General features: G+C 51.0%; 1 protein-coding gene across 1 annotated transcript in view; it reads left to right on the forward strand.

The window, feature by feature from the left end:
• tmem266 (transmembrane protein 266) overlaps positions 1-20,524 on the forward strand; it is a 96,213-nt gene that overhangs the window by 48,720 nt on the left and 26,969 nt on the right. Inside the window, exons 3-7 of the mRNA XM_055662534.1 lie at positions 6,758-6,946; positions 15,058-15,212; positions 17,208-17,281; positions 17,778-17,834; positions 19,160-19,298. Coding sequence (XP_055518509.1) covers positions 6,758-6,946; positions 15,058-15,212; positions 17,208-17,281; positions 17,778-17,834; positions 19,160-19,298 — 614 coding nt within the window. The remainder of the gene's footprint in view (positions 1-6,757; positions 6,947-15,057; positions 15,213-17,207; positions 17,282-17,777; positions 17,835-19,159; positions 19,299-20,524) is intronic.

Consider the following 20,524-nt stretch of genomic DNA (forward strand, 5'->3'; position numbering starts at 1 on the left):
CATGGCTGATCGTCCCCAATCAATAACCCGTGCCTGCCTTCTCCCCATATCCCTTGACTCCACTAGCCCCTAGAGCTCGATCTAACTCTCTCTTAAATCCATCCAGTGATTTGGCCTCCACTGCCCTCTGTGACCCCTTGTTCTGGACTTCCCCAACATCGGGAACAATCTTCCTGCATCTAACTCTCTTAAATCCATCCAGTGATTTGGCCTCCACTGCCCTCTGTGGCAGGGAATTCCACAAATTCACAACTCTCTGGGTGAAAACGTTTTTTCTCACCTCAGTCTTAAATGACCTCCCCTTGATTCTAAGACTAGTGTGGCAATCTGGTTCTGGACTCCTGCCATCCCATTGGGATCAATCCGTGAATCTACGCTGCACTCCCTCATAATCACATAGGATTCTATAAGATCCCTCAAATTAGGAACTCCAGACAAGCCTAGTTTGTTTTTAAACAATCAAGCGGTTATGACAGTTACAAAGCCATTTAATGAGATCAATCTCGTAAGTGACCTACGCTAAGATTGCCTGAACAGCCATGGTTGTCCAGTTCCTCAAATTAGGAAACAAAACAATCTAGTTGCTAGATACACAAAAAAGCTGGAGAAACTCAGCGGGTGCAGCAGCATCTATGGAGCGAAGGAAATAGGCGACGTTTCTGGTCGAAACCCTTCTGGATTGCGTACAGTTTTGGTCTCCTAATCTGAGGAAGGACATTCTTGCCGTAGAGGGAGTACAGAGAAGGTTCACCAGACTGATTCCCTGGATGTCAGGACTTTCATACGAAGAAAGACTGGATAGACTCGGCTTGTACTCACTGGAATTTAGAAGATTGAGGGGGGATCTTACAGAAACTTACACAATTCTTAAGGGGTTGGACAGGCTAGATGCAGGAAGATTGTTCCCGATGTTGGGGAAGTCCAGAACAAGGTAGTCACAGTTTAAGGATAAGGGGGAAGTATTTTAGGACTGAGATGAGGAAAAAAAATTCACACAGAGAGTGGTGAATCTGTGGAATTGTCTTCCACATAAAGTAGTTGAGGCCACACAGTTCATTGGCTATATTTAAGAGGGAGTTAGATGTGGCCCTTGTGGCTAAAGGGATCAGGGGGTATGGAGAGAAGGCAGGGATGGGATACTGAGTTGGATGATCAGCCATGATCATATTGAATGGCCTAATGGCCTACTCCTGCACCTGTTTTCTATGTTTCTATGGATTATTGGTTCAGTCACAAAACACTAGGCCACATTTTATATCACAGCCCACACTTACTATGGCACTCTCTGTTTTCTATCTTCCTTTGTCCCTCCCTCTCTCCCACCTCAGTCCCATCTCTCCAGGGCTCCTTGTCCATCTCCCTCTCTTGCTAAGACAGACACAAAATGCTGGAGTAACTCAGGCAGAGTATCCCTGGAGAGAAGGAATGGGTGACGTTCCGTTTCTGCCCAGTCTTCGGAGCTAGTAGTCCTGGCACCCTTCCAGCAACCAAGACCAGAACGTGTTAGAGCAGTCGGAACAAGTCGCCTCCTTGAATAATGCTCATTTATATCCTGTAATGAGGGGAATTAGATACACACGCAATGTGCCTCGTGAGGTTAGCTGATTAGAGGAATTCCCAGCGGGGAGTCTAATGGTGATTAAGGTACGAACTGGAGAATGTCATCCAGGGAAGATCAAAGACTGTTCCAACTTCAATCCCCATTTTACTGCAATTCCCCTCAATCCACCCACTCAGTTGGAATGCCCCTCCTCTCTCCGACATGGAGACTGTAACCAACCCAAGTTGGGCCAAAGGGCCTGCTTCCACGCTGTACGACTCAATGGCTCCAGATTCATAAAATAACAGTGGTAGAGTTGCTGCTGTACAGATCCGGGTTCGATACCCGACTGCCTGTACGGAGTTTGCATGTTCTTCCCGTGCCCTGCGTGGGTTTTCTCCGAGATCTTCGCTTCCCTCCCACACTCCAAAGACGTGCAGGTTTGTAGGTTAATTGGCTTGGTGTAAATGTAAAATTTGTATCGGATAGTGTTAGTGTGCGGGGATCGCTGGTCGCTGGCACGGATCCGGTGGGCCGAAGGGCCTGTTTCCGCGCTGTATCTCTAAACTAGACATGGGGAGGCACGGTGAAACGTCCCGAAACGCCACCCAGTCCTTCTCTCCAGAGATGCCGCCTGTCCCGCTGAGTTACTCCAGCAAATTTGTTCCTCTCTGAGTCGACCTGTGCTCTCTGCTTCTTGGTACATGATTTCTTGGTCCTCCAAAATATTCCAAATGGAATTTAAACTGGAGGTGGTGGAGGGAGGACTTAAGCCAGAAAGGGTTTTGGGAAGAAAGAGCTACTTTAAATTTAGTTGCATCTGGTTGGGGAACTATGGTAGGGTGAAGATTATTCCATGCTTTAATTGTGCGGGGGAAGAACGAATTGCTGTACACATCTGTCTTGGTAGCTGGAATCCCAAATGAGATCGAATGCCCTCGTCTGCTCCTAATTGGTTTGGGTTTGGTGTAGGTACACAAAAAAGCTGGAGAAACTCAGCGGGTGCAGCAGCATCTATGGAGCGAAGGAAATGGGCAACATTTCGGGACGAAACCCAAAGGAAATAGGCAACGTTTCGGGTCGAAACCCGAAGGGTTTCGGGACGAAACGTTGCCTATTTCCTTCGCTCCATAGATGCTGCTGCATCCCGCTGAGTTTCTCCAGCATTTTTGTGTACCTTCGATTTCCTCCGCTCCATAGATGCTGCTGCACCCGCCTGAGTTTCTCCAGCTTTTTTGTGTACCTTCGATTTTCCAGCATCTGCACAGTTCCTTCTTAAGCAACATGGGTTTGGTGTAGGTCTTGTAATCTACATCGAGCTGACCATTTAACATTCTGTAAAAACAGGTCAAGTGGTGAACTTCACGTCTGTCTTGGAGAGGGTGAATCTTGTCTTCCCATGTTTCAACAGCGACGGTGCCCGATAGATTTGGCCAGGCCTTTTCCTGCCAGGCACGGATCAGGAGCGCGATGTAACACTCTCTGCTTGCAGGGAGGATTACAGCTGAGCCTCCGAGACAAAGCAAGCCACTTGGTATGCTGCCCGCAACCCCAGACATTCACTCCCCTGGGCACTGCTGCATGCAAGCTGAAACAACTGCAGCATGCACCGGATCAGACAGTGACCCTTCCTCCAGTCCTCTGCCTGTATGTCGATGCATTTATTTACACTGTATACCATGTAGTGCATAAAACCACGAGAGGAATAGATCGGGTAGAGTCTCTTGCCCAGAGTAGGGGAATCGAGGACCAGAGGACATAGGTTTACGGTGAAGGGGAAAAGATTTAATTGGAATCTGAAAGGGTTAACGTTTGCATACAAAGGGTAGTGGGTGTATGGAACGAGCTGCCAGAGGAGGTAGTTGAGGCTGGGACTATCCCAACATATGAAGAAAGACTGGATAGACTTGGTTTATACTCTCTAGAATTTAGAAGATTGAGAGGGGATCTTATAGAAACTTACAAAATTCTTAAGGGGTTGGACAGGCTGGATGCAGGAAGATTGTTCCCGATGTTAGGGAAGTCCAGGACAAGGGGTCACAGCTTAAGGATAAAGGGGAAATCCTTTAAAACCGAGATGAGAAGAACTTTTTTTCACGCAGAGAGTGGTGAATCTCTGGAACTCTCTGCCACAGAGGGTAGTTGAGGCCAGTTCATTGGCTATATTTAAGAGGGAGTTAGATGTGGCCCTTGTGGCTAAGGGATCAGGGGGTATGGAGAGAAGGCAGGTACGGGATACTGAGTTGGATGATCAGCCATGATCATATTGAATGGCGGTGCAGGCTCGAAGGGCCGAATGGCCTACTCCTGCACCTAATTTCTATGTTTCTATGTTTCTAACATTTCAGACATGTACATGGATAGGACTGGTTTGGAGGAATATGAGCCAAATGCGAGCAGGTGGGACTAGTGTAGCTGGGACATGTTGGCCAGTGTGGGCAACTTGAGCCGAAGGGCCTGTTTCCACGATGTATCACTCTATGACTCTATGCAGCAACTCTTCAGACTGATGCCTCTGAAGAGTATTTTATGTGTTGCTTTAAAAAAAAGACTCACAGAGTTGGAGTAACGCAGCAGATCAGGCAGCAGCTCTGGGGAACATGTAAAGGCCATGTTTCAAATCGGGTCTCTTCTTCAGGGCCCAAAACATTACCTACCCAGGTTCTCCAGAGATGCTGCAGGACCTGCATGACGTTACTCCAGCAATTTGGATCTTTTTCAAGTAAACCAGCATCTGCAGTTCACACTTTATTGTTTCGCAACATATGAGGAATTTCATTGGCCAGGTCATTCATACAATTAGAAGTAACAGATCGCTCAAAAACACATTTTAACATCAACATAGAAACATAGAAACATAGAAATTAGGTGCAGGAGTAGGCCATTCGGACCTTCGAGCCTGCACCGCCATTCAATATGATCATGGCTGATCATCCAACCCAGTATCCCATCCCTGCCTTCTCTCCATACCCCCTGATCCCCTTAGCCACAAGGGCCACATCTAACTCCCTCTTAAATATAGCCAATGAACTGTGGCCTCAACTACCCTCTGTGGCAGAGAGTTCCAGAGATCCACCGCTCTCTGTGTGAAAAAAGTTCTTCTCATCTCGCTTTTAAAGGATTTCCCCCTTATCCTTAAGCTGTGACCCCTTGTCCTGGACTTCCCCAACATCGGGAACAATCTTCCTGCACCTAGCCTGTCCAACCCCTTAAGAATTTTGTAAGTTTCTAACATCCACCACAGTGACTCCTCCACATTCCTCACTGTGATGGAAGGCGGAATAAAGTTCAAGTCCCTTCCCTTAGTTCTTCCTCGGTCGTGGGTCTCGAGCCTTCCGTTGACGGGACGATCTTGACCCTCTGCGTCGAGGCGATCCACTCCCGCATTGGGGGGGGATGTCAGCTCCCCCGCGCCGGGCGATCAAACCTCGCGTCGGGGCTGGTCGAACCTTCTGCATCGTTGGAGTTCCCGACTCAGCGTCTCCCGAGACTGCGAGCTCTTGATGATAAAGTCCGCGGTGGGAGCGTTGGGAGTGACCCCAGGCAAGGGATCAGCTCCGATGTTAAGTCCGAGGCGGCTCCAGCGATGGTCGACCCAAAAAATAATCACATCTCCGGCAAGGTAGGAACTTGAAAAAAAAGTTTCCCCCTCCCCCCTCCCTCTCACCCCCACATAAAACAAACTGAAGAACATTAAAACAAACTATTTAACACTCTAAAAAATAAAAAAGGATGGAAAAAACGAACAGACTGCTGGCTCTTTTCAGCGATACAGCATGGAAACAGGCCCTTCGGCCCATCGTGTCCACTCCGATCGTCTCGTTCCCACAAGTTCTATGTAGTTGCATTTTCACACCCACTCCCCGCACGCCCAGGGCAATTAATCTACAAGCCCGCACACCTTTGGGACGTGGGAGGAAACTGGAGCATCAGGTGCAAACCCACACCATCGCAGGAAGTAGGTGAGGGCCGAAGGGCCTGTTTCCACACTGTATCACTCTGTGATTCTATGACTTTATCTGTGCACTATGTACGACTTGATTGTAATCATCTGTTGTCTTTGTTCTAACTGGATCGCACACAACCAAAAGCTGTACTGTACCTCGATCCACGTGGCTACAATTAATGAATCTAAACATTGTCGCCGGGACTGTGTGGGTGCCCCACACCCTGTAAAAGGGAAGTGTGTGGGTGACACACGTTACACTAAATCTCTATGTCAGTGGGCTGTGGGCAGCTTGATTGAGTTTGTGTACAGTCTCTTCATTGACTTGATAGATCGCAGAGAAAAGCTTTTTACTGTATCTCGATCCACATGGCAGCAATGACCTAATCTAAACATTGTCACTGGGGTGTGGGTGTCACGGGCACCCGTGGGTGCTATACCCTGTCATCAGAATTATTGTGGGTGCTCTCAACCTGGCACCCATGGGTGCTCCACACCCTGTCACAGGGAGCAGTGTGGAAGTTACAGGGAGATATGGGTGTCCCACACTGTCAGGGGAAGTATTGTGGGTGCCCTACCCTGGCACCCATGGGTGCTCCACCACTATCACCCATGGGTGTCCCACCCTATCACAGGGAGTATTGTGGGTGCCCTACCCTGGCACACATGGGTGCTTCACCACTATCACCCATGGGTGTTCCACCCTGTCACCCATGGGTGCCCCACCATCACCCATGGGTGCTCCATTCTGTCACCCTTGGGTGCCCCACCCTATCACAGGTAGTATTGTGGGTGCCCTACCCTGTCACCCATGGGTGTCCCACACCCTGTCACCCATGGGTGCCCCACCCTATCACTGGGAGTATTGTGGGTGCCCTACACTGTCACCTATGGGTGCTCCATCCTATCACCCATGGGTGCCCCACCCTATTAGGGAGTATTGTGGGTGCCCTACCCTCACCCATTGGTGTTCCACCCTGTCACCCATGGGTGTCCCACACCCTGTCACCCATGGGTGCCCCACCCTATCAGGGAGTATTGTGGGTGCCCCTACCCTGTCACCCGTGGGTGCCCCACCCTATCACAGGGAGTATTGTGGGTGCTCCACCCTGTCACCCATGGGTGCCCCACCCGATCACAGGGAGTATTGTGGGTGCCCCCCACCCTATCACAGGGAGTATTGTGGGTGCCCCCCCACCCTATCACAGGGACCCCCGGGTGCCCCCCCAGGGTGCTGGTGGCCCAGCTCACCTCTCTGCGTGTCTCGGCAGGCTTGCTCGGGAAGGGGACGTGTCGGACCTGGAGATCATCTCCCAGCAGGTGGAGGAGGAGAGGCAGCGCGTGGCCCCCGTGCAGCTGGTCAGCTTTGCCTACCGCGACCTGCCCCTGGCTGCACTTGACCTCTCGCTCGCCGGCTCCCAGCTGCTCTCCAACATGGACGAGGACGACCAGAGGGAGAGGTGAGCGGTCCCGCCAGAACCCCCCCCCCCCCCGCACCGTGTCCCGTCCCCGAAACCCAAACACACGCCGCGGCGGAAAAACCCAACTGGTCAGGCAGCATCTGCGGAAGGCAACGAACAGACGATGTTTTGGGTCGCGACCCTCCCTCAAACTGATGGAATAAGGGGGAGAAATCTCTCTTCCAGCTGCTCCCTTCTACTCCATCATTCCAAAGAAGAGTCTCGTCCCAAAATCTTTTCCGCCCATTTCCCTGCTCACTGTATCTGCACACTGTGGACGGCTCAATTGTAATCATGTATTGTCTTTCTGCTGACTGGATAGCATGCAACAAAAGCTGCAAACACTGTACCTCAAACTCAAATCTCCACAGATGCTGCCTGATACTCTGAGTTCCTCCAGCACTTTGTGTTTTTTTCCCTCAAGATTCCTGGCTCCTGCAGTTGTTCGGATTTGCACCTCATTCCATGAGAGAGTTACTTCTGCTGTCTAGAGAAAATTGGCTTGGGAGTTAGCGGATCAGAGACAGAGACAGAGAGAGAGAGAGGGCATGAGAATGGGAATACTGGGCTTTCCCGGTTCTCAATACACAAGGACAGTGCGTAAAAAGGCAGGAATGTGGTCAACCAAGGACAACGTGTGGAGAAACCAAGCACGAGGAACTGCAGATGCTGGGATCTTGAGCAAAGCGCAGAGTGCTGGAGGAACTCAGCATGTCAGGCAGCGTCTGTGGAGGGAATAGATAGTCAACGTTTCAGGTCTGGACCCTTCTTTAGACTGGTTGAGAAGGAACTGCAGATGCTGGAAAATCGAAGGTAGATAAAAAATGCTGCAGAAACTCAGCGGGTGCAGCAGCATCTATGGAGCGAAGGAAATAGGCAACGTTTCGGGTCGAGACTCGTCTTCAGACTGATTGTAGTGGAGGGGGGGAACACGGGAAAAAAAGAGCTGAGTGCGGGACAAAGCCTGGCGGGTGATGGGTGGATGTAGGTGAGGGGTGATCGGCAGATGGGTGGGGTAAGTGGCAAAGGCTAGAGGTGAGGAGGAGACACGGAGAAAGACGTATATACACAGACACACTCCAGTCTGAGGAAGGGCCTCGACCCATTCCTTCTCTCCAGAGACGCTGCCTGTCCCGATAACTTACTACAGCATTTTATGTCCATCTTCGATTTAAACCAGCAGTTCCATGCTACCTGCACACACACACACACACACACACACACACACACACACACACACACACACATACACACGCACACACACACACACACACGCACACACACACACACACAGCCCTACACACACACACACACACACACACACACACACACACAGCCATACACACACACACACACACGCACACGCACACACACACACACACACGCACACACAGATACACACAGACACACACACACACACACACACACACACACACACACACACACACACACACACACACACACACACACACACACACACACACACACACACACAATATCACACACACTGCATGCATGTACATAGAAACATAGAAAATCAGTGCAGGAGTAGACCATTCGGCCCTTCGAGCCTGCACCGCCATTCAATATGATCATGGCTGATCATCCAACTCAGTATCCTGTACCTGCCTTCTCTCCATACCCCCTGATCCCTTTAGCCACAAGGGCCACATCTAACTCCCTCTTAAATATAGCCAATGAACTGTGGCCTCAACTACCTTCTGTGGCAAAGAATTCCACAGATTCACCACTCTCTGTGTGAAAAATGTTTTTCTCATCTCGGTCCTAAAAGAATTCCCCCTTATCCTTAAACTGTGACCCCTTGTCCTGGACTTCCCCAACATCGGGAACAATCTTCCTGCATCTAGCCTGTCCAACCCCTTAAGAATTCTGTACGTTTCTATAAGATCCCTCCTCAATCTTCTAAATTCTAGCGAGTACAAGCCGAGTCTATCCAGTACACACATGCATCAGCTCACATGCACGCACATGAAGCAGCCTGCCTACCCCGTCTCTCCAGGGATCAGAGCAGGAGGCAGCTCCTGTGGTTATTTAATTAGTGTGCAACGTAGTCCATCTTTGAGGAGCGCTCTGGAGCATCTCGTTATCTAACAGGTCGCAGTCACCCACCTACTGCAGGAGTAGTCCCCAGAAGCAGCATCTGCAACATTTTCAGCTTTGAGGCCCTGAGTGATATCTCTCAGCATTTAATGTAATATCTTGAGGGGAGGAAGATACGTTTGGTTGCTTTCCGAGTGTGACTTTGATTAGTATTTCGCTGCCCAGCCCAAGGCTCCGGATTAATTGACGCTGAATGTGTTCAGTGGTTTAAAAAAAAAATATTTGTGTTTTTGTTCAAACCTTTTCCTCTCATCTCTCGTGTTCGGACAATATTCCAGTATTTTAGCACAGAGTCAGGGCGAGCAGGGATTAGGTGAGGCTGTGGATGAGACCAGTTGAGTTTATTGTCACGTGTACAGTGAAAAGCCTTTGTTGTGTGCTAGCTAACCAGTCAGCGGAAAGACAACACATGATTACAATCGAGCCATTTACAGTGTATAGATACATGATAAGGGAATAATGTTCAGTGCAAGGTAAAGCCAGTAAAATCTGATCAAGGATAGTCCGAGGGTCACCAATGAGGTAGATAGTAGTTCAGCGCTGCTCTCTGGTTGTGGTAGGATGGTTCAGTTGCCTGATAACAGCTGGGAAGGAACTGTCCCTGAATCTGGAGGTGTGCGTTTTCACACTTCTATACCTTTTGCCTGATGGGAGAGGGGGGAAGAGGGAATGGCCAGGGTGCAACTCGTCCTTGATTATGCTGCCGGCTGTATTCTGCCCTCTGGTATTTTCCTCTATGCTATCTCTGCTGTGTTCGGTTTGACAGATCACTTCTATAGTGTGATTTGACTGGATAGCAAGCAAACAGATTCAGTAGCCTGATAACAGCTGGTGAATCTGCCGTGACATGCACCTTGTAAGCGGCTAGACTGGGCGAAATCATCTACACTCGCTGCTGGTTCATGTCAAGCCCCTGTTTCGCAAATGATTTATATCCAGCAAACACAGTCGATGCCACATAAAGTACAAACAGGATGTCCTGCAACTTGGTAGCAATTGCATTTTTCTTTCAATAGGCAATAGACAATAGGTGCAGGAGTAGGCCATTCGGCCCTTTGAGTCAGCACCGACATTCAATGTGATCGTGGCTGATCATCCCCAATCAGTTCCTGCCTTCTCCCCATATCCCCTGACTCCGCTATCTTTAAGAGCTCTCTCTAGCTCTGTCTTGAAAGCATCCAGAGAACCTGCCTCCACCGCCCTCTGAGGCAGAGAATTCCACGGACTCGCCACTCTCTGTGAGAAAAAGTGTTTCCTCGTCTCCGTTCTAAATGGCTTACTCCTTATTCTTAAACTGTGGCCTCTGGTTCTGGACTCTCCCAACATCGGGAACATGTTTCCTGCCTCTAGCGTGTCCAAACCCTTAACAATCTTATATGTTTCAATAAAATTGCCTCTCATCCTTCTAAAACTCCAGAGTGTACAAGCCCAGCTGCTCCATTCTCTCAGCATATGACAGCCCCGCCATCCCGGGAATTAACCTTGTAAACCTGCGCTGAGCTCCCTCAATAGCAAGAATGTCCTTCCTCAAATTAGGGGACCAAAACTGCCCACAATACTCCAGGTGTGGTCTCACTAGGGCCTTGTGCAACAAATTATGTTTTGCACAAATGTATAATTTGGGACCCAGCGTGGGAGGGGAAAATATATGGGGGACTTTGTAACTTTGTCCGTGACCTGTGTGGCTGCTATTTGTGCACCTTGGGTAACCAAGCAAAAATTATCACTGTGCCATGTGACAATGAAATATTCCATTGCAAATGTCTTGTTTTTTTAATTGTACCATCTTTCTGTGAGAGATTTTATACGTAATTTGTTATACGTATCAGTTGCGTTTCTGCTCGTTCCGTTTGCCTGCGAGACTGCTGCAGTAGTATCTGTCGGAACTGCAGATGCTAGTTTACACAAATGGACACAAAGTGCTGGAGTAACTCAGCGGGTCAAGCAGTCATTCTGGAGAACATGGTTAAGGGCCTGTCCAACGGGCATTCGACTCCATGCAGCAAGCACGACCTAAAGGACCTGTCCCACCAGCATGCGCCTGCATGCGGCAAGCACGACCTAACGTGGTCGCTTGAGCCGTACGGCCTCGCGGGGCCGGTCCCACTTCGATCGCCGGAGCCGTATGGAGTTGTGCGGGGCTGGTCCCGACATCGCGTGGGGTTGCGAAAAACTGACCGTGTTCAAAAATTCCGCACGGCAACGGCCTGCCGGCCCGCAGCCGCCTCGTCACCGTACGTCACGTGCGAACTTCCCGCGGACTTCGCTTGCCGCATGGAGTCGCATGCCTGTGGATCAGGCCCTTAAGGCAATGTCTCAGGTTGACGAAGGGTCCCGAACATAATGCCACTCATCCCTGTTCTCCAGAGATGCTGCCTGACCTGCTGAGTTACTCTAGCAAATTTGTGTTCATTCATAGTATTATCTGATCTGATTGTATCCCATGCAAAACAAAGCTTTGCGCAGTACCTCAGTACACCTCCCTCCCCCACCCAAGTTGTTGTACTAACTTCAAAGCCGCCTTGTTGAGTCTCATTGTCTGTGTCTCGTTTTCATCTTTGTTAGTTTTCTGGCATATCTTTCATTCATTTGTTCTATATCTCTCTATATCGTCGTCTATTTCTCTTGTTTCCTTTTTGCCCTGGCTCTCAGTCTGAAACATAGGAAATAGGTGCAGGAGTAGAGGCCATTCGGCCCTTCGAGCCTGCACCGCCATTCAATATGATCATGGCTGATCATCCAACTCAGTATCCTGTACCTGCCTTCTCTCCATACCTGATCCCTTTAGCCACAAGGGCCACATCTAACTCCCTCTTAAATATAGCCAGTGAACTGTGGCCTCAACTACTTTCTGTAGCAGAGAATTCCACAGATACACCACTCTCTGTGTGAAAAAAAAAAATTCTCATCTCGGTCCTAAAAGACTTCCCCCTTATCCTTAAACTGTGTGACCCCTTGTTCTGGACTTCCCCAACACCGGGAACAATCTTCCTGCATCTAGTCTGTCCAACCCCTTAAGAATTTTGTACGTTTCTATAGGATCCCCCCTCAATCTTCTAAATTCTAGCGTGTACAAGCCGAGTCTATCCAGTCTTTCTTCATATGAAAGTCCTGCCATCCCAGGAATCAGTCTGGTGAACCTTCTCTGTACTCCCTCTATGGCAAGAATGTCTTTCCTCAGATTAGGAGACCAAAACTGTATCCTGAAGAAGAGTCTCGACCAGAAACGTCACCTCTTCCTTTTCTCCAGATAGTGCTGCCTGACCCGCTGAGTTACACCAGCTTTTTGTGTCTGTCCCCCACTGATGCCACTTAAGATGCACCTTCATAGTGACTGAGCAGGACATTGCCCATACGATCCAAGGTCCAATAGAGATCCTGCCTGCTTTTACCACATGGAGCCTCTCAGTTGCTTCCGGTCCTTGGTTTAAGAAGATGCTGACTGGAGTATGCGTTCTGATGAGACAGAGTTGTAATTATGAAAGGTTTTTACACTCTGTGTTAATTGTTGACTGTGTTCAAGAGCATTGTTCACTAATTAAACTGCAGGATATCCAATCTGTTGTATTTCTCAAATATTTTCCTTTGTATTAGTAATTAGTGGAAGGATTGCAATGTCAGGGCACCCTGAGGTACCAATTTTCTGATCAAGTTTCCTTAACCTAGTTCTTCCGTGTTCTCTCTCCGCTGTTGTTCCCATTGATGCCAGCGGGTGAGCAACAAGCTGAGGTCAGCATTAGTGCATGAGGGGCCCAAGAGTAATCTAGAGGAATCAGGCCCTTCGGTCCACCATGCCCATGCCAACCCCATGCCCCATCTAAACTAGTCATAAGGTCAGAAGAGAAAGCAAAATATGTTGCATATTATAATTAAGATATAACCATATAATATAACCATATAACAATTACAGCACGGAAACAGGCCATCTCGACCCTTCTACTCCGTGCCGAACACATAATCTCCCCTAGTCCCATATACCTGCGCTCAGACCATAACCCTCCATTCCCTTCCCATCCATTTAACTATCCAATTTATTTTTAAATGATAAAAACGAACCTGCCTCCACCACCTTCACTGGAAGCTCATTCCACACAGCTACCACTCTCTGAGTAAAGAAGTTCCCCCTCATGTTACCCCTAAACTTCAGTCCCTTAATTCTCATGTCATGTCCCCTTGTTTGAATCTTCCCCCTACTCTCAGTGGGAAAAGCTTTTCCACGTCAACTCTGTCTATCCCTCTCATCATTTTAAAAACCTCTATCAAGTCCCCCCTTAACCTTCTGCGCTCCAAAGAATAAACCCCTAACTTGTTCAACCTTTCTCTGTAACTTAGTTGCTGAGAAGATGTATCTACATTGCTTCTAATAAAAGAAAAAAAGAAAAAAAAGAGAAAGGAGTAACTGCTGCTTGTCCCGCTGAGTTACTCCAGCTTTTTTCTGTCTAAGTTCGGTTTAAACCAGCATCTGCAGTTCCATCCTACGCATAAATGATAGGATCAGAACTTGGCCATTTGGCCCGTCAAGTCTACTCCACCATTCAATCATGGCTGATCTATCTCTCCCTCCTAATCCCATCTTCCTGCCTTCTCCCCATAACCCCTTGACACCCATTCTAATCAAGAATTTTAGCTCTGCCTTAAAAATATCCACTGACTTGGCCTCCACAACCCTCTGTGGCAATGTATTCCACAGATTAACTACCCTCTGACTAAAGAAGTTCCTCCTCACCTCCGTTCTAAAAGAGCGCCCTTTAAATCTGAGGCTGTGGCCTCTGGTCCTAGACTCTCCCACCAGTGGAAACATCCTCTCTATCTATCCTTGGCTCCACAGATGCTGCTGCACCCGCTGAGTTTCTCCAGCATTTATGTGTACCGTCGATTTTCCAGCATCTGCAGTTCCTTCGTAAACACTCTATCTAGGCCTTTCATTATTCTGTAAGTTTCAATGAGGTTTCCCCCTCATCCTTCTAAATTCCAGCGAGTACAGTCCCAGTGCCATCAAACGCTCATCATATGTTAACCCACTCATTCCTGGGATCATTCTTGTAAATCTCCTCTGGACTCTCTCCAGAGCCAGCACATCCTTCCTCCGATATGGGGCCCAAATTTGCTCACAGTACTCAAAATTCGGCCTGGCCAGCATCTTAGAGAGCCTCGGCATAACATCGCTGTTTTTGAATGTCTGACTATGTTCTGTGCCTGGCTTGACTTGCTCACAAATGACAGGGTTGCAAACCGACAGGGGTCATGTATTGTGCAGTGATACTCATAGAGTGTGGAAACAGACCCTTTGGCCCATCTTGCCCACACCCAACATGTCCCAGCCACATTAGTCCCATCTGCCTGCACTTGGTCCATATCCCCCCAAACCTGTCCTACGCATGTGTTTAAGAGGAACTGCAGATGCTGGAGAATCGAAGGTACACAAAAAAGCTGGAGAAACTCAGCGGGTGCAGCAGCATCTATGGAGCGAGGGAAATAGGCAACGTTTCGTCCCGAAACCCTTCGGGTTTCGACCCGAAACGTTGCCTATTTCCTTTGGGTTTCGTCCCGAAATGTTGCCTATTTCCTTCCCTCCATAGATGCTGTCCTACGCATGTACCTGTCTAAAGGCCCCTGTCCCACTTTCCCGAGTCTCCCGAGTTTCCCCCTTGATCCGAACTCGGGTAATGTCGGTAGCGAGCCCTTAGATGTTTCGTAGCGGCTCGTAACGCCGGCCGTAGGAACTCGGGGCATCTAGTAAGTGGGGACGTTTTTTCAACATGTTGAAAAATGTCCACGAATAAAAAAATAGCCCAGAGTATCTACGAGCGGCTATTACCATAATTCTCCAAGTTCGAATCTCGGGAGAGTTTATGAGTAGCTCAGGATAGAGAGACAGGGCCATTTAACTGTTTCTATAACATTGGGACAGTCCCAGCCTCAACTAACCTCCTCTGGCAGCTTGTTCCATACACCAACCAGCTAACGGCCATCCTCTGTGTCCACTACAGCTCCAACTGGCTGAAGCCGTGCTGTGGGGGTCGGGCAGCCGTGTGGCAGGTGGTGTTGCTCAGCGCCGGCCTCAACTGCTTCCTCGTGGCTTCCGTCGTTCTGGTCGTTATTCTCCTCATGCTCGAGCTGCTCATCGATACCAAGCTCCTCCAGTGTGAGTACTCGCCCCGGGGTAGTGTTACTCTGAGTACTGGACCCTTGGTAGTGTTACTCTGAGTACCCGTAGTGTTACTCTGAGTACTAGCCCCCATGGTAGTGTTACTCTGAGTACTAGCCCCCATTGTAGTGTTACTCTGAGTACTGGACCCTTGGTAGTATTACTCTGAGTACCCACGCCGGGGTAGTGTTACTCTGAGTACCCACGCCGAGGTAGTGTTACTCTGAGTACCCGCGCCGGAGTAGTGTTACTGTGAGTACTAGGCCCCATGGTAGTGTTACTCTGAGTACTGGGCCCCATGGTAGTGTTACTCTGAGTACCCGCCCCGGGGTAGTGTTACTCTGACTACCCGCGCCGTAGTAGTGTTACTGTGAGTACTAGGCCCCATGGTAGTGTTACTCTGAGTACCCACGCCGGGGTAGTGTTACTCTGAGTACTAGGCCCCTTGGTAGTATTACTCCGAGTACACACGCCGGAGTAGTGTTACTCTGAGTACCCGCGCCGGAGTAGTGTTACTCTGAGTACCCGCGCCCATGCGTAGTGTTACTCTGAGTACTAGGCCCCATGGTAGTGTTACTCTGAGTACTGGACCCTTGGTAGTGTTACTCTGAGTACCCGCGCTGGAGTAGTGTTACTGTGAGTACTGGACCCCATGGTAGTGTTACTCTGAGTACTTGGCCCCGTGGTAGTGTTACTCTGAGTACCCGCGCCGGGGTAGTGTTACTGTGAGTACTGGACCCCATGGTAGTACTGGACTGGGGCCCCTTGGTAGTGTTACTCTGAGTACCCGCGCCGGGGTAGTGCTCCTCTGAGTACTGGACCCTTGGTAGTGTTACTCTGAGTACCCGCGCCGGAGTAGTGTTACTCTGAGTACTAGGCCCCATGGCAGTGTTACTCTGAATACTTGGCTTGTGGTAGTGTTATTCTGAATACTGGGCCCTATGGTAATGTTGCTGGGCCCCGTGGTAGTGTTATTCTGAGTACCCGCGCTGTGGCAGTGTTACTCTGAGTACTGGGCCCATGGTAGTGTTACTCTGTACCCGCACTTTCGTAGTGTTACTCTGTAAGTACCAGGTCAAGTGGTGGTGTTGCTGAGTACTGTCCCCAGCGATAATGTTACTACGAGTACTGGGCCCGTGGTAGCGTTACTCTGAGTACTGGGCTTGTGGTAGTGTTACTCTGAATATTGGGCCCAGAGGTAGTGTTACTCTTAGTACTATGCCCAGCAGTAGTGTTACTCTGCAAGTACCTGGCCCGTGGTATTGTTACTCCCAGTGCTAGTACTTAGCCCAGTGGTAGTGTTACTCTGCAAGTACACATGCCGTCCGTGGTGGTGTTACGCTGAGCACTGGGCCCTGTGGTAGTGTTACTCTGAGTACCTGCCCCGTGGTAGTGTTACTTTGCAAGTACTGGCTCAGTGTTGGTGTTACTCGGAGTTCCCACCCCGGGATAGTGTTAATCAAGGTGTGAGTACTGGGCCCAGTGGTAGAGTTACTCTGAGTACTGGCCCCGTGGTACTCTGCAAGTACCCACACCATCGTAGTGTTACTCTTAGTTCTGGCCGCAGTGGTAGTGTTACTATTAGTACTCTTAGTACTCTGTGTACCGGTCCCAGTGGTAGTGTTACTCTTAGTACTGGATTCGGTGGTGATGTTACTCTCAGTGGGAGTACTAGTCCAGTCTTAGTGTTACTCAATACTGGCCCCAGTGGTGTATTACTGTGGGTACTGTCCCCATTGTTAATGCATAATGTTACTCATTCCGTGTGCAGACACTGGTGAGTAATGTTACTCTGTGCGAGTGCAGACCCCAGTGAGTAACGTTACTCATTGCACCGACACCATTGTGTAATGTTAATGAGTGAATACTCTCTGCGTCCCGTCTCGTAATTCCTGGAGAACACTGACCCTTGTCTCGAGGATCTTTGATGTCTAGCACCTAATGATTGCTCCTCCTCCCCCCCCCCACCCCCCCTCTCCTCTCTCTGCCCAGTTACCAGTGCGTTCCAGTTTGCTGGAGTCATTCACTGGATAAGTCTCGTCATCCTTTCTATCTTCTTCACAGAGGTGAGTGTTTGCTGCGAAAGTATCCATTATAATGGATAGTAAAATATTTTGTTAATGTCGAATTGTCTCTGTTGTGTCTGATCTCTTTGTCTCTCCTCTCCCTCTCTCCCTCTCCTCTCTTTCTCTCTCTCTCTCTTCCCTCTCTCTCCCTCTCTCCCCTCTCTCTCCCCCTCCCCCCCCTCCCCCCCCTCTCTCCCCCCCTCTCCCCTCTCTCCCCCCCCCTCCCCCCTCCTCCTCCCCTCTCTCGCCCCCTCTCTTCCTCCTTCCCCCTCCCCCCCCTCTCTCTCCCCCCCCCCCTCTCTTCCACTCTCACCCTCCCTCCCCCCCCCCTCTCCCCTCTCTCTCCCCCTCCCCCTTCCCTCTCTCCCCCCCCCTCTCTTCCTCCACTTCACCCCTCCCCCCCCCACTCTCACCCTCCCTCACCCCCCCTCTCCCCTCTCTCTCCCCTCTCCTCCTCCCCTCTCCCCCTCTCGCTCCCATTCCCGGTTTCTATCAGACCGTTTTCCGGATAGTTGTCCTTGGGATTTGGGATTACATCGAGAACAAAGTAGAGGTGAGCGAGTTATTTTGTGCATTGTAGATTCCACCTCGCCTCAACAGCTCAGTGTAGTTGTGTTTTGTCACCGTAGAACAGTGGAATCGGAATCTGAATCGAATCACACCCTATTTGCCAAGTATGTTTCGCAACATATGAGGAATTTCATTGGCCAGGTCAGTCATACAATTAGAAGTAACAGATCACTCAGAAAAACACATTTTAACATCAACATCCACCACAGTGACTCCTCCACATTCCTCACTGCGATGGAAGGTGAAATAAAGTTCAAGTCCCTTCCCTTAGTTCATCCTCGGTCGTGGGTCTCGAGCCCCCGTTGATGGGATGATCTAGACTCCCGTAGTCGGCGGCGTTTGGGACCTCCGTGATGTCAGCTCCCCCGCGCTGGGCGATCAAACCTCACGTCGGGGCTGGTCGAGCCTTCCGCGACGTTGGAGCTCCCGACTCGGCCTCTCCTGAGTGTGAGCCCTTGTTGGCGATTCCACAGTGGTCGCGGTGAGAGCGGTGGGAGCGGTGGTTGCCGTGGCCACGGTGGGAGCGGTGGGAGTGGTGGTCACGGTGGGTGCGGTGGCCACGGTGGGAGCGGTGGGAGCGGTGGGGGTGCGGTGGGTCGGTGGTGGGAGCGGTGGGAGCAGTGGGAGCGGTGGGAGCGGTGGGGTGGAGCGGTGGGTGCGGTGGGTGCGGTGGGAGTGGGTCAGTGGTTGGAGCGGTGGTCACGGTGGGTGGGGTGCGGTGGGTGCGGTGGGAGCGGTGGGAGCGGTGGGGAGGTGTGGGAGCGGTGGGAGCGGTGGGGAGCGGTGGGGGCGGTGGGAGCGGTGGGAGCGGTGGGAGCGGTGGGAGCGGTGGTCGCGGTGGGAGCGGTGGGAGCGGTGGGCGCGGTGGGAGCGGTGGGAGCGGTGGGAGCGGTGGGAGCGGTGGGAGCGGTGGTCACGAGCGGTGGTCACGGTGGGAGCGGTGGGAGCGGTCACGGTGGGAGCGGTGGGAGCGGTGGTCACGGTGGTCACGGTGGTCACGGTGGGAGGTGGTGGGTGCGGTGGGTGCGGTGGGAGCGGTGGGAGTGGTGGGAGCGGTGGTCACGGTGGGAGCGGTGGGAGCGGTGGGAGCGGTGGGAGCGGTGGGAGCGGTGGGAGCGGTGGGAGCGGTGGGAGCGGTGGGAGCAGTGGCCACGGTGGGAGCGGTGGCCACGGTGGGAGCGGTGGTCACGGTGGGAGCGGTGGGAGCGGTGGGAGCGGCGGTCGCGGTGGGAGCGACCCCAGGCAAGGGGAGATGTCCACCTTTCTATTGGAGGGAGCCGCTCTCACCGCTCTGATTGTACGTTGCAGGTATTTGACGGCGCCGTCATCGTCCTGTCCTTGGCACCGATGGTGGCGTCGACGGTAGCGAACGGTCCCAGCAGCCCATGGGACGCCATCAGCCTGATCATCACCCTCCGCATCTGGAAAGTCAAACGCATCATCGATGGTGAGAGTCACACGTCCGCCTAAACACGTCGGCCTAAACACCTCCGCCTAAACACCTCCGCCTAAACACCTCCGCCTAAACACGTCCGCCTAAACACGTCCGCTTAACTGCTTTCCTCCCACACCCCACAGACATACAGGTTTGTAGGTCTTCGGTAAAAATTGGCTTAGGTAAAATTGTAAATTGTGTGTTTGTGTGTGCGTGTGTGTGTGTGTGTGTGTTTCTGTGTGTGTGTGCGTGTGCGTGTGTGTGTGGTGTGTGTTTCTGTGTGTGTGTGGTGCGTGTGTGTTTTCTGTGGTGTGTGCGTGTGTGCGTGTGCGTGTGCGTGTGTGTGTGTGTGCGTGTGTGCGTGTGTGTGTGTGTGCGTGTGTGCATGTGTGTGTGTGCGGGGATCGCAGGTCGGCGTGGACTCGGTGGGCCTCAGTGCCTGTTTCCTCGATGTATCTCCAAAGTCCAAACTGATGCGACCACCACAAGTCAGGTCAGGGGGAGCTCCCCCCCCCCCTCCCCCGCCGCCACGGGTACCATGTAATCCCGTGCTACCCGCTCCATGGTCGGATAGTCAGGTGAGGAGGGGGCTGTGGACCCCCAGCAGGACCAAAAACAAGACCTGGCTAAGGGCGGATGAGCTCCTAGCGAGCCGACGGCCATCCACACTTCAGTAGAAGTTGCGATCACTGTCGTACGTAGCATTGTAAGGCACTGTGACCATTGATGTTACAATGATAATGGCCACAAGGCTGATAGCTATTCTGCACTCTCTGTCTTTCCCCTTTCCTCGACCTATTGTACTTGAGTTTGCATTTATGTGGTATTATCTGATCTGCTTGGATAGCGTGCAAAACAAAGCTTTTCACTATACCTCGCTACACGTGACATTATATACGTGACACATCCACCCACATGACAACTGGCTATGGCTATCTGGACTACACTTCTTCCCACCCTGCTTCCTGTAAGGACTCCATCCCCTACTCCCAATTCCTCCGTCTACGCCGCATCTGCTCCACGGATGAGGCGTTCCACATCAGGACATCTGAAATGTCCTCACTATTCAGGGAACGGGGGTTCCCCTCCTCCACCATAAATGAGGCTCGCACCAGGGTCTCTTCCATACCCCGCAACACTGCTCTCTCTCCCCATCCCCGCACTCGCAACAAGGGCCGAGTCCCCCTAGTCCTCACCTTTCACCCCACCAGCCGTCATATACAAAAAGTAATCCTCCG

The sequence above is a fragment of the Leucoraja erinacea genome, chromosome 36 (genome assembly GCF_028641065.1).
Source record: "Leucoraja erinacea ecotype New England chromosome 36, Leri_hhj_1, whole genome shotgun sequence".
Lineage (NCBI taxonomy): Eukaryota > Metazoa > Chordata > Chondrichthyes > Rajiformes > Rajidae > Leucoraja > Leucoraja erinaceus.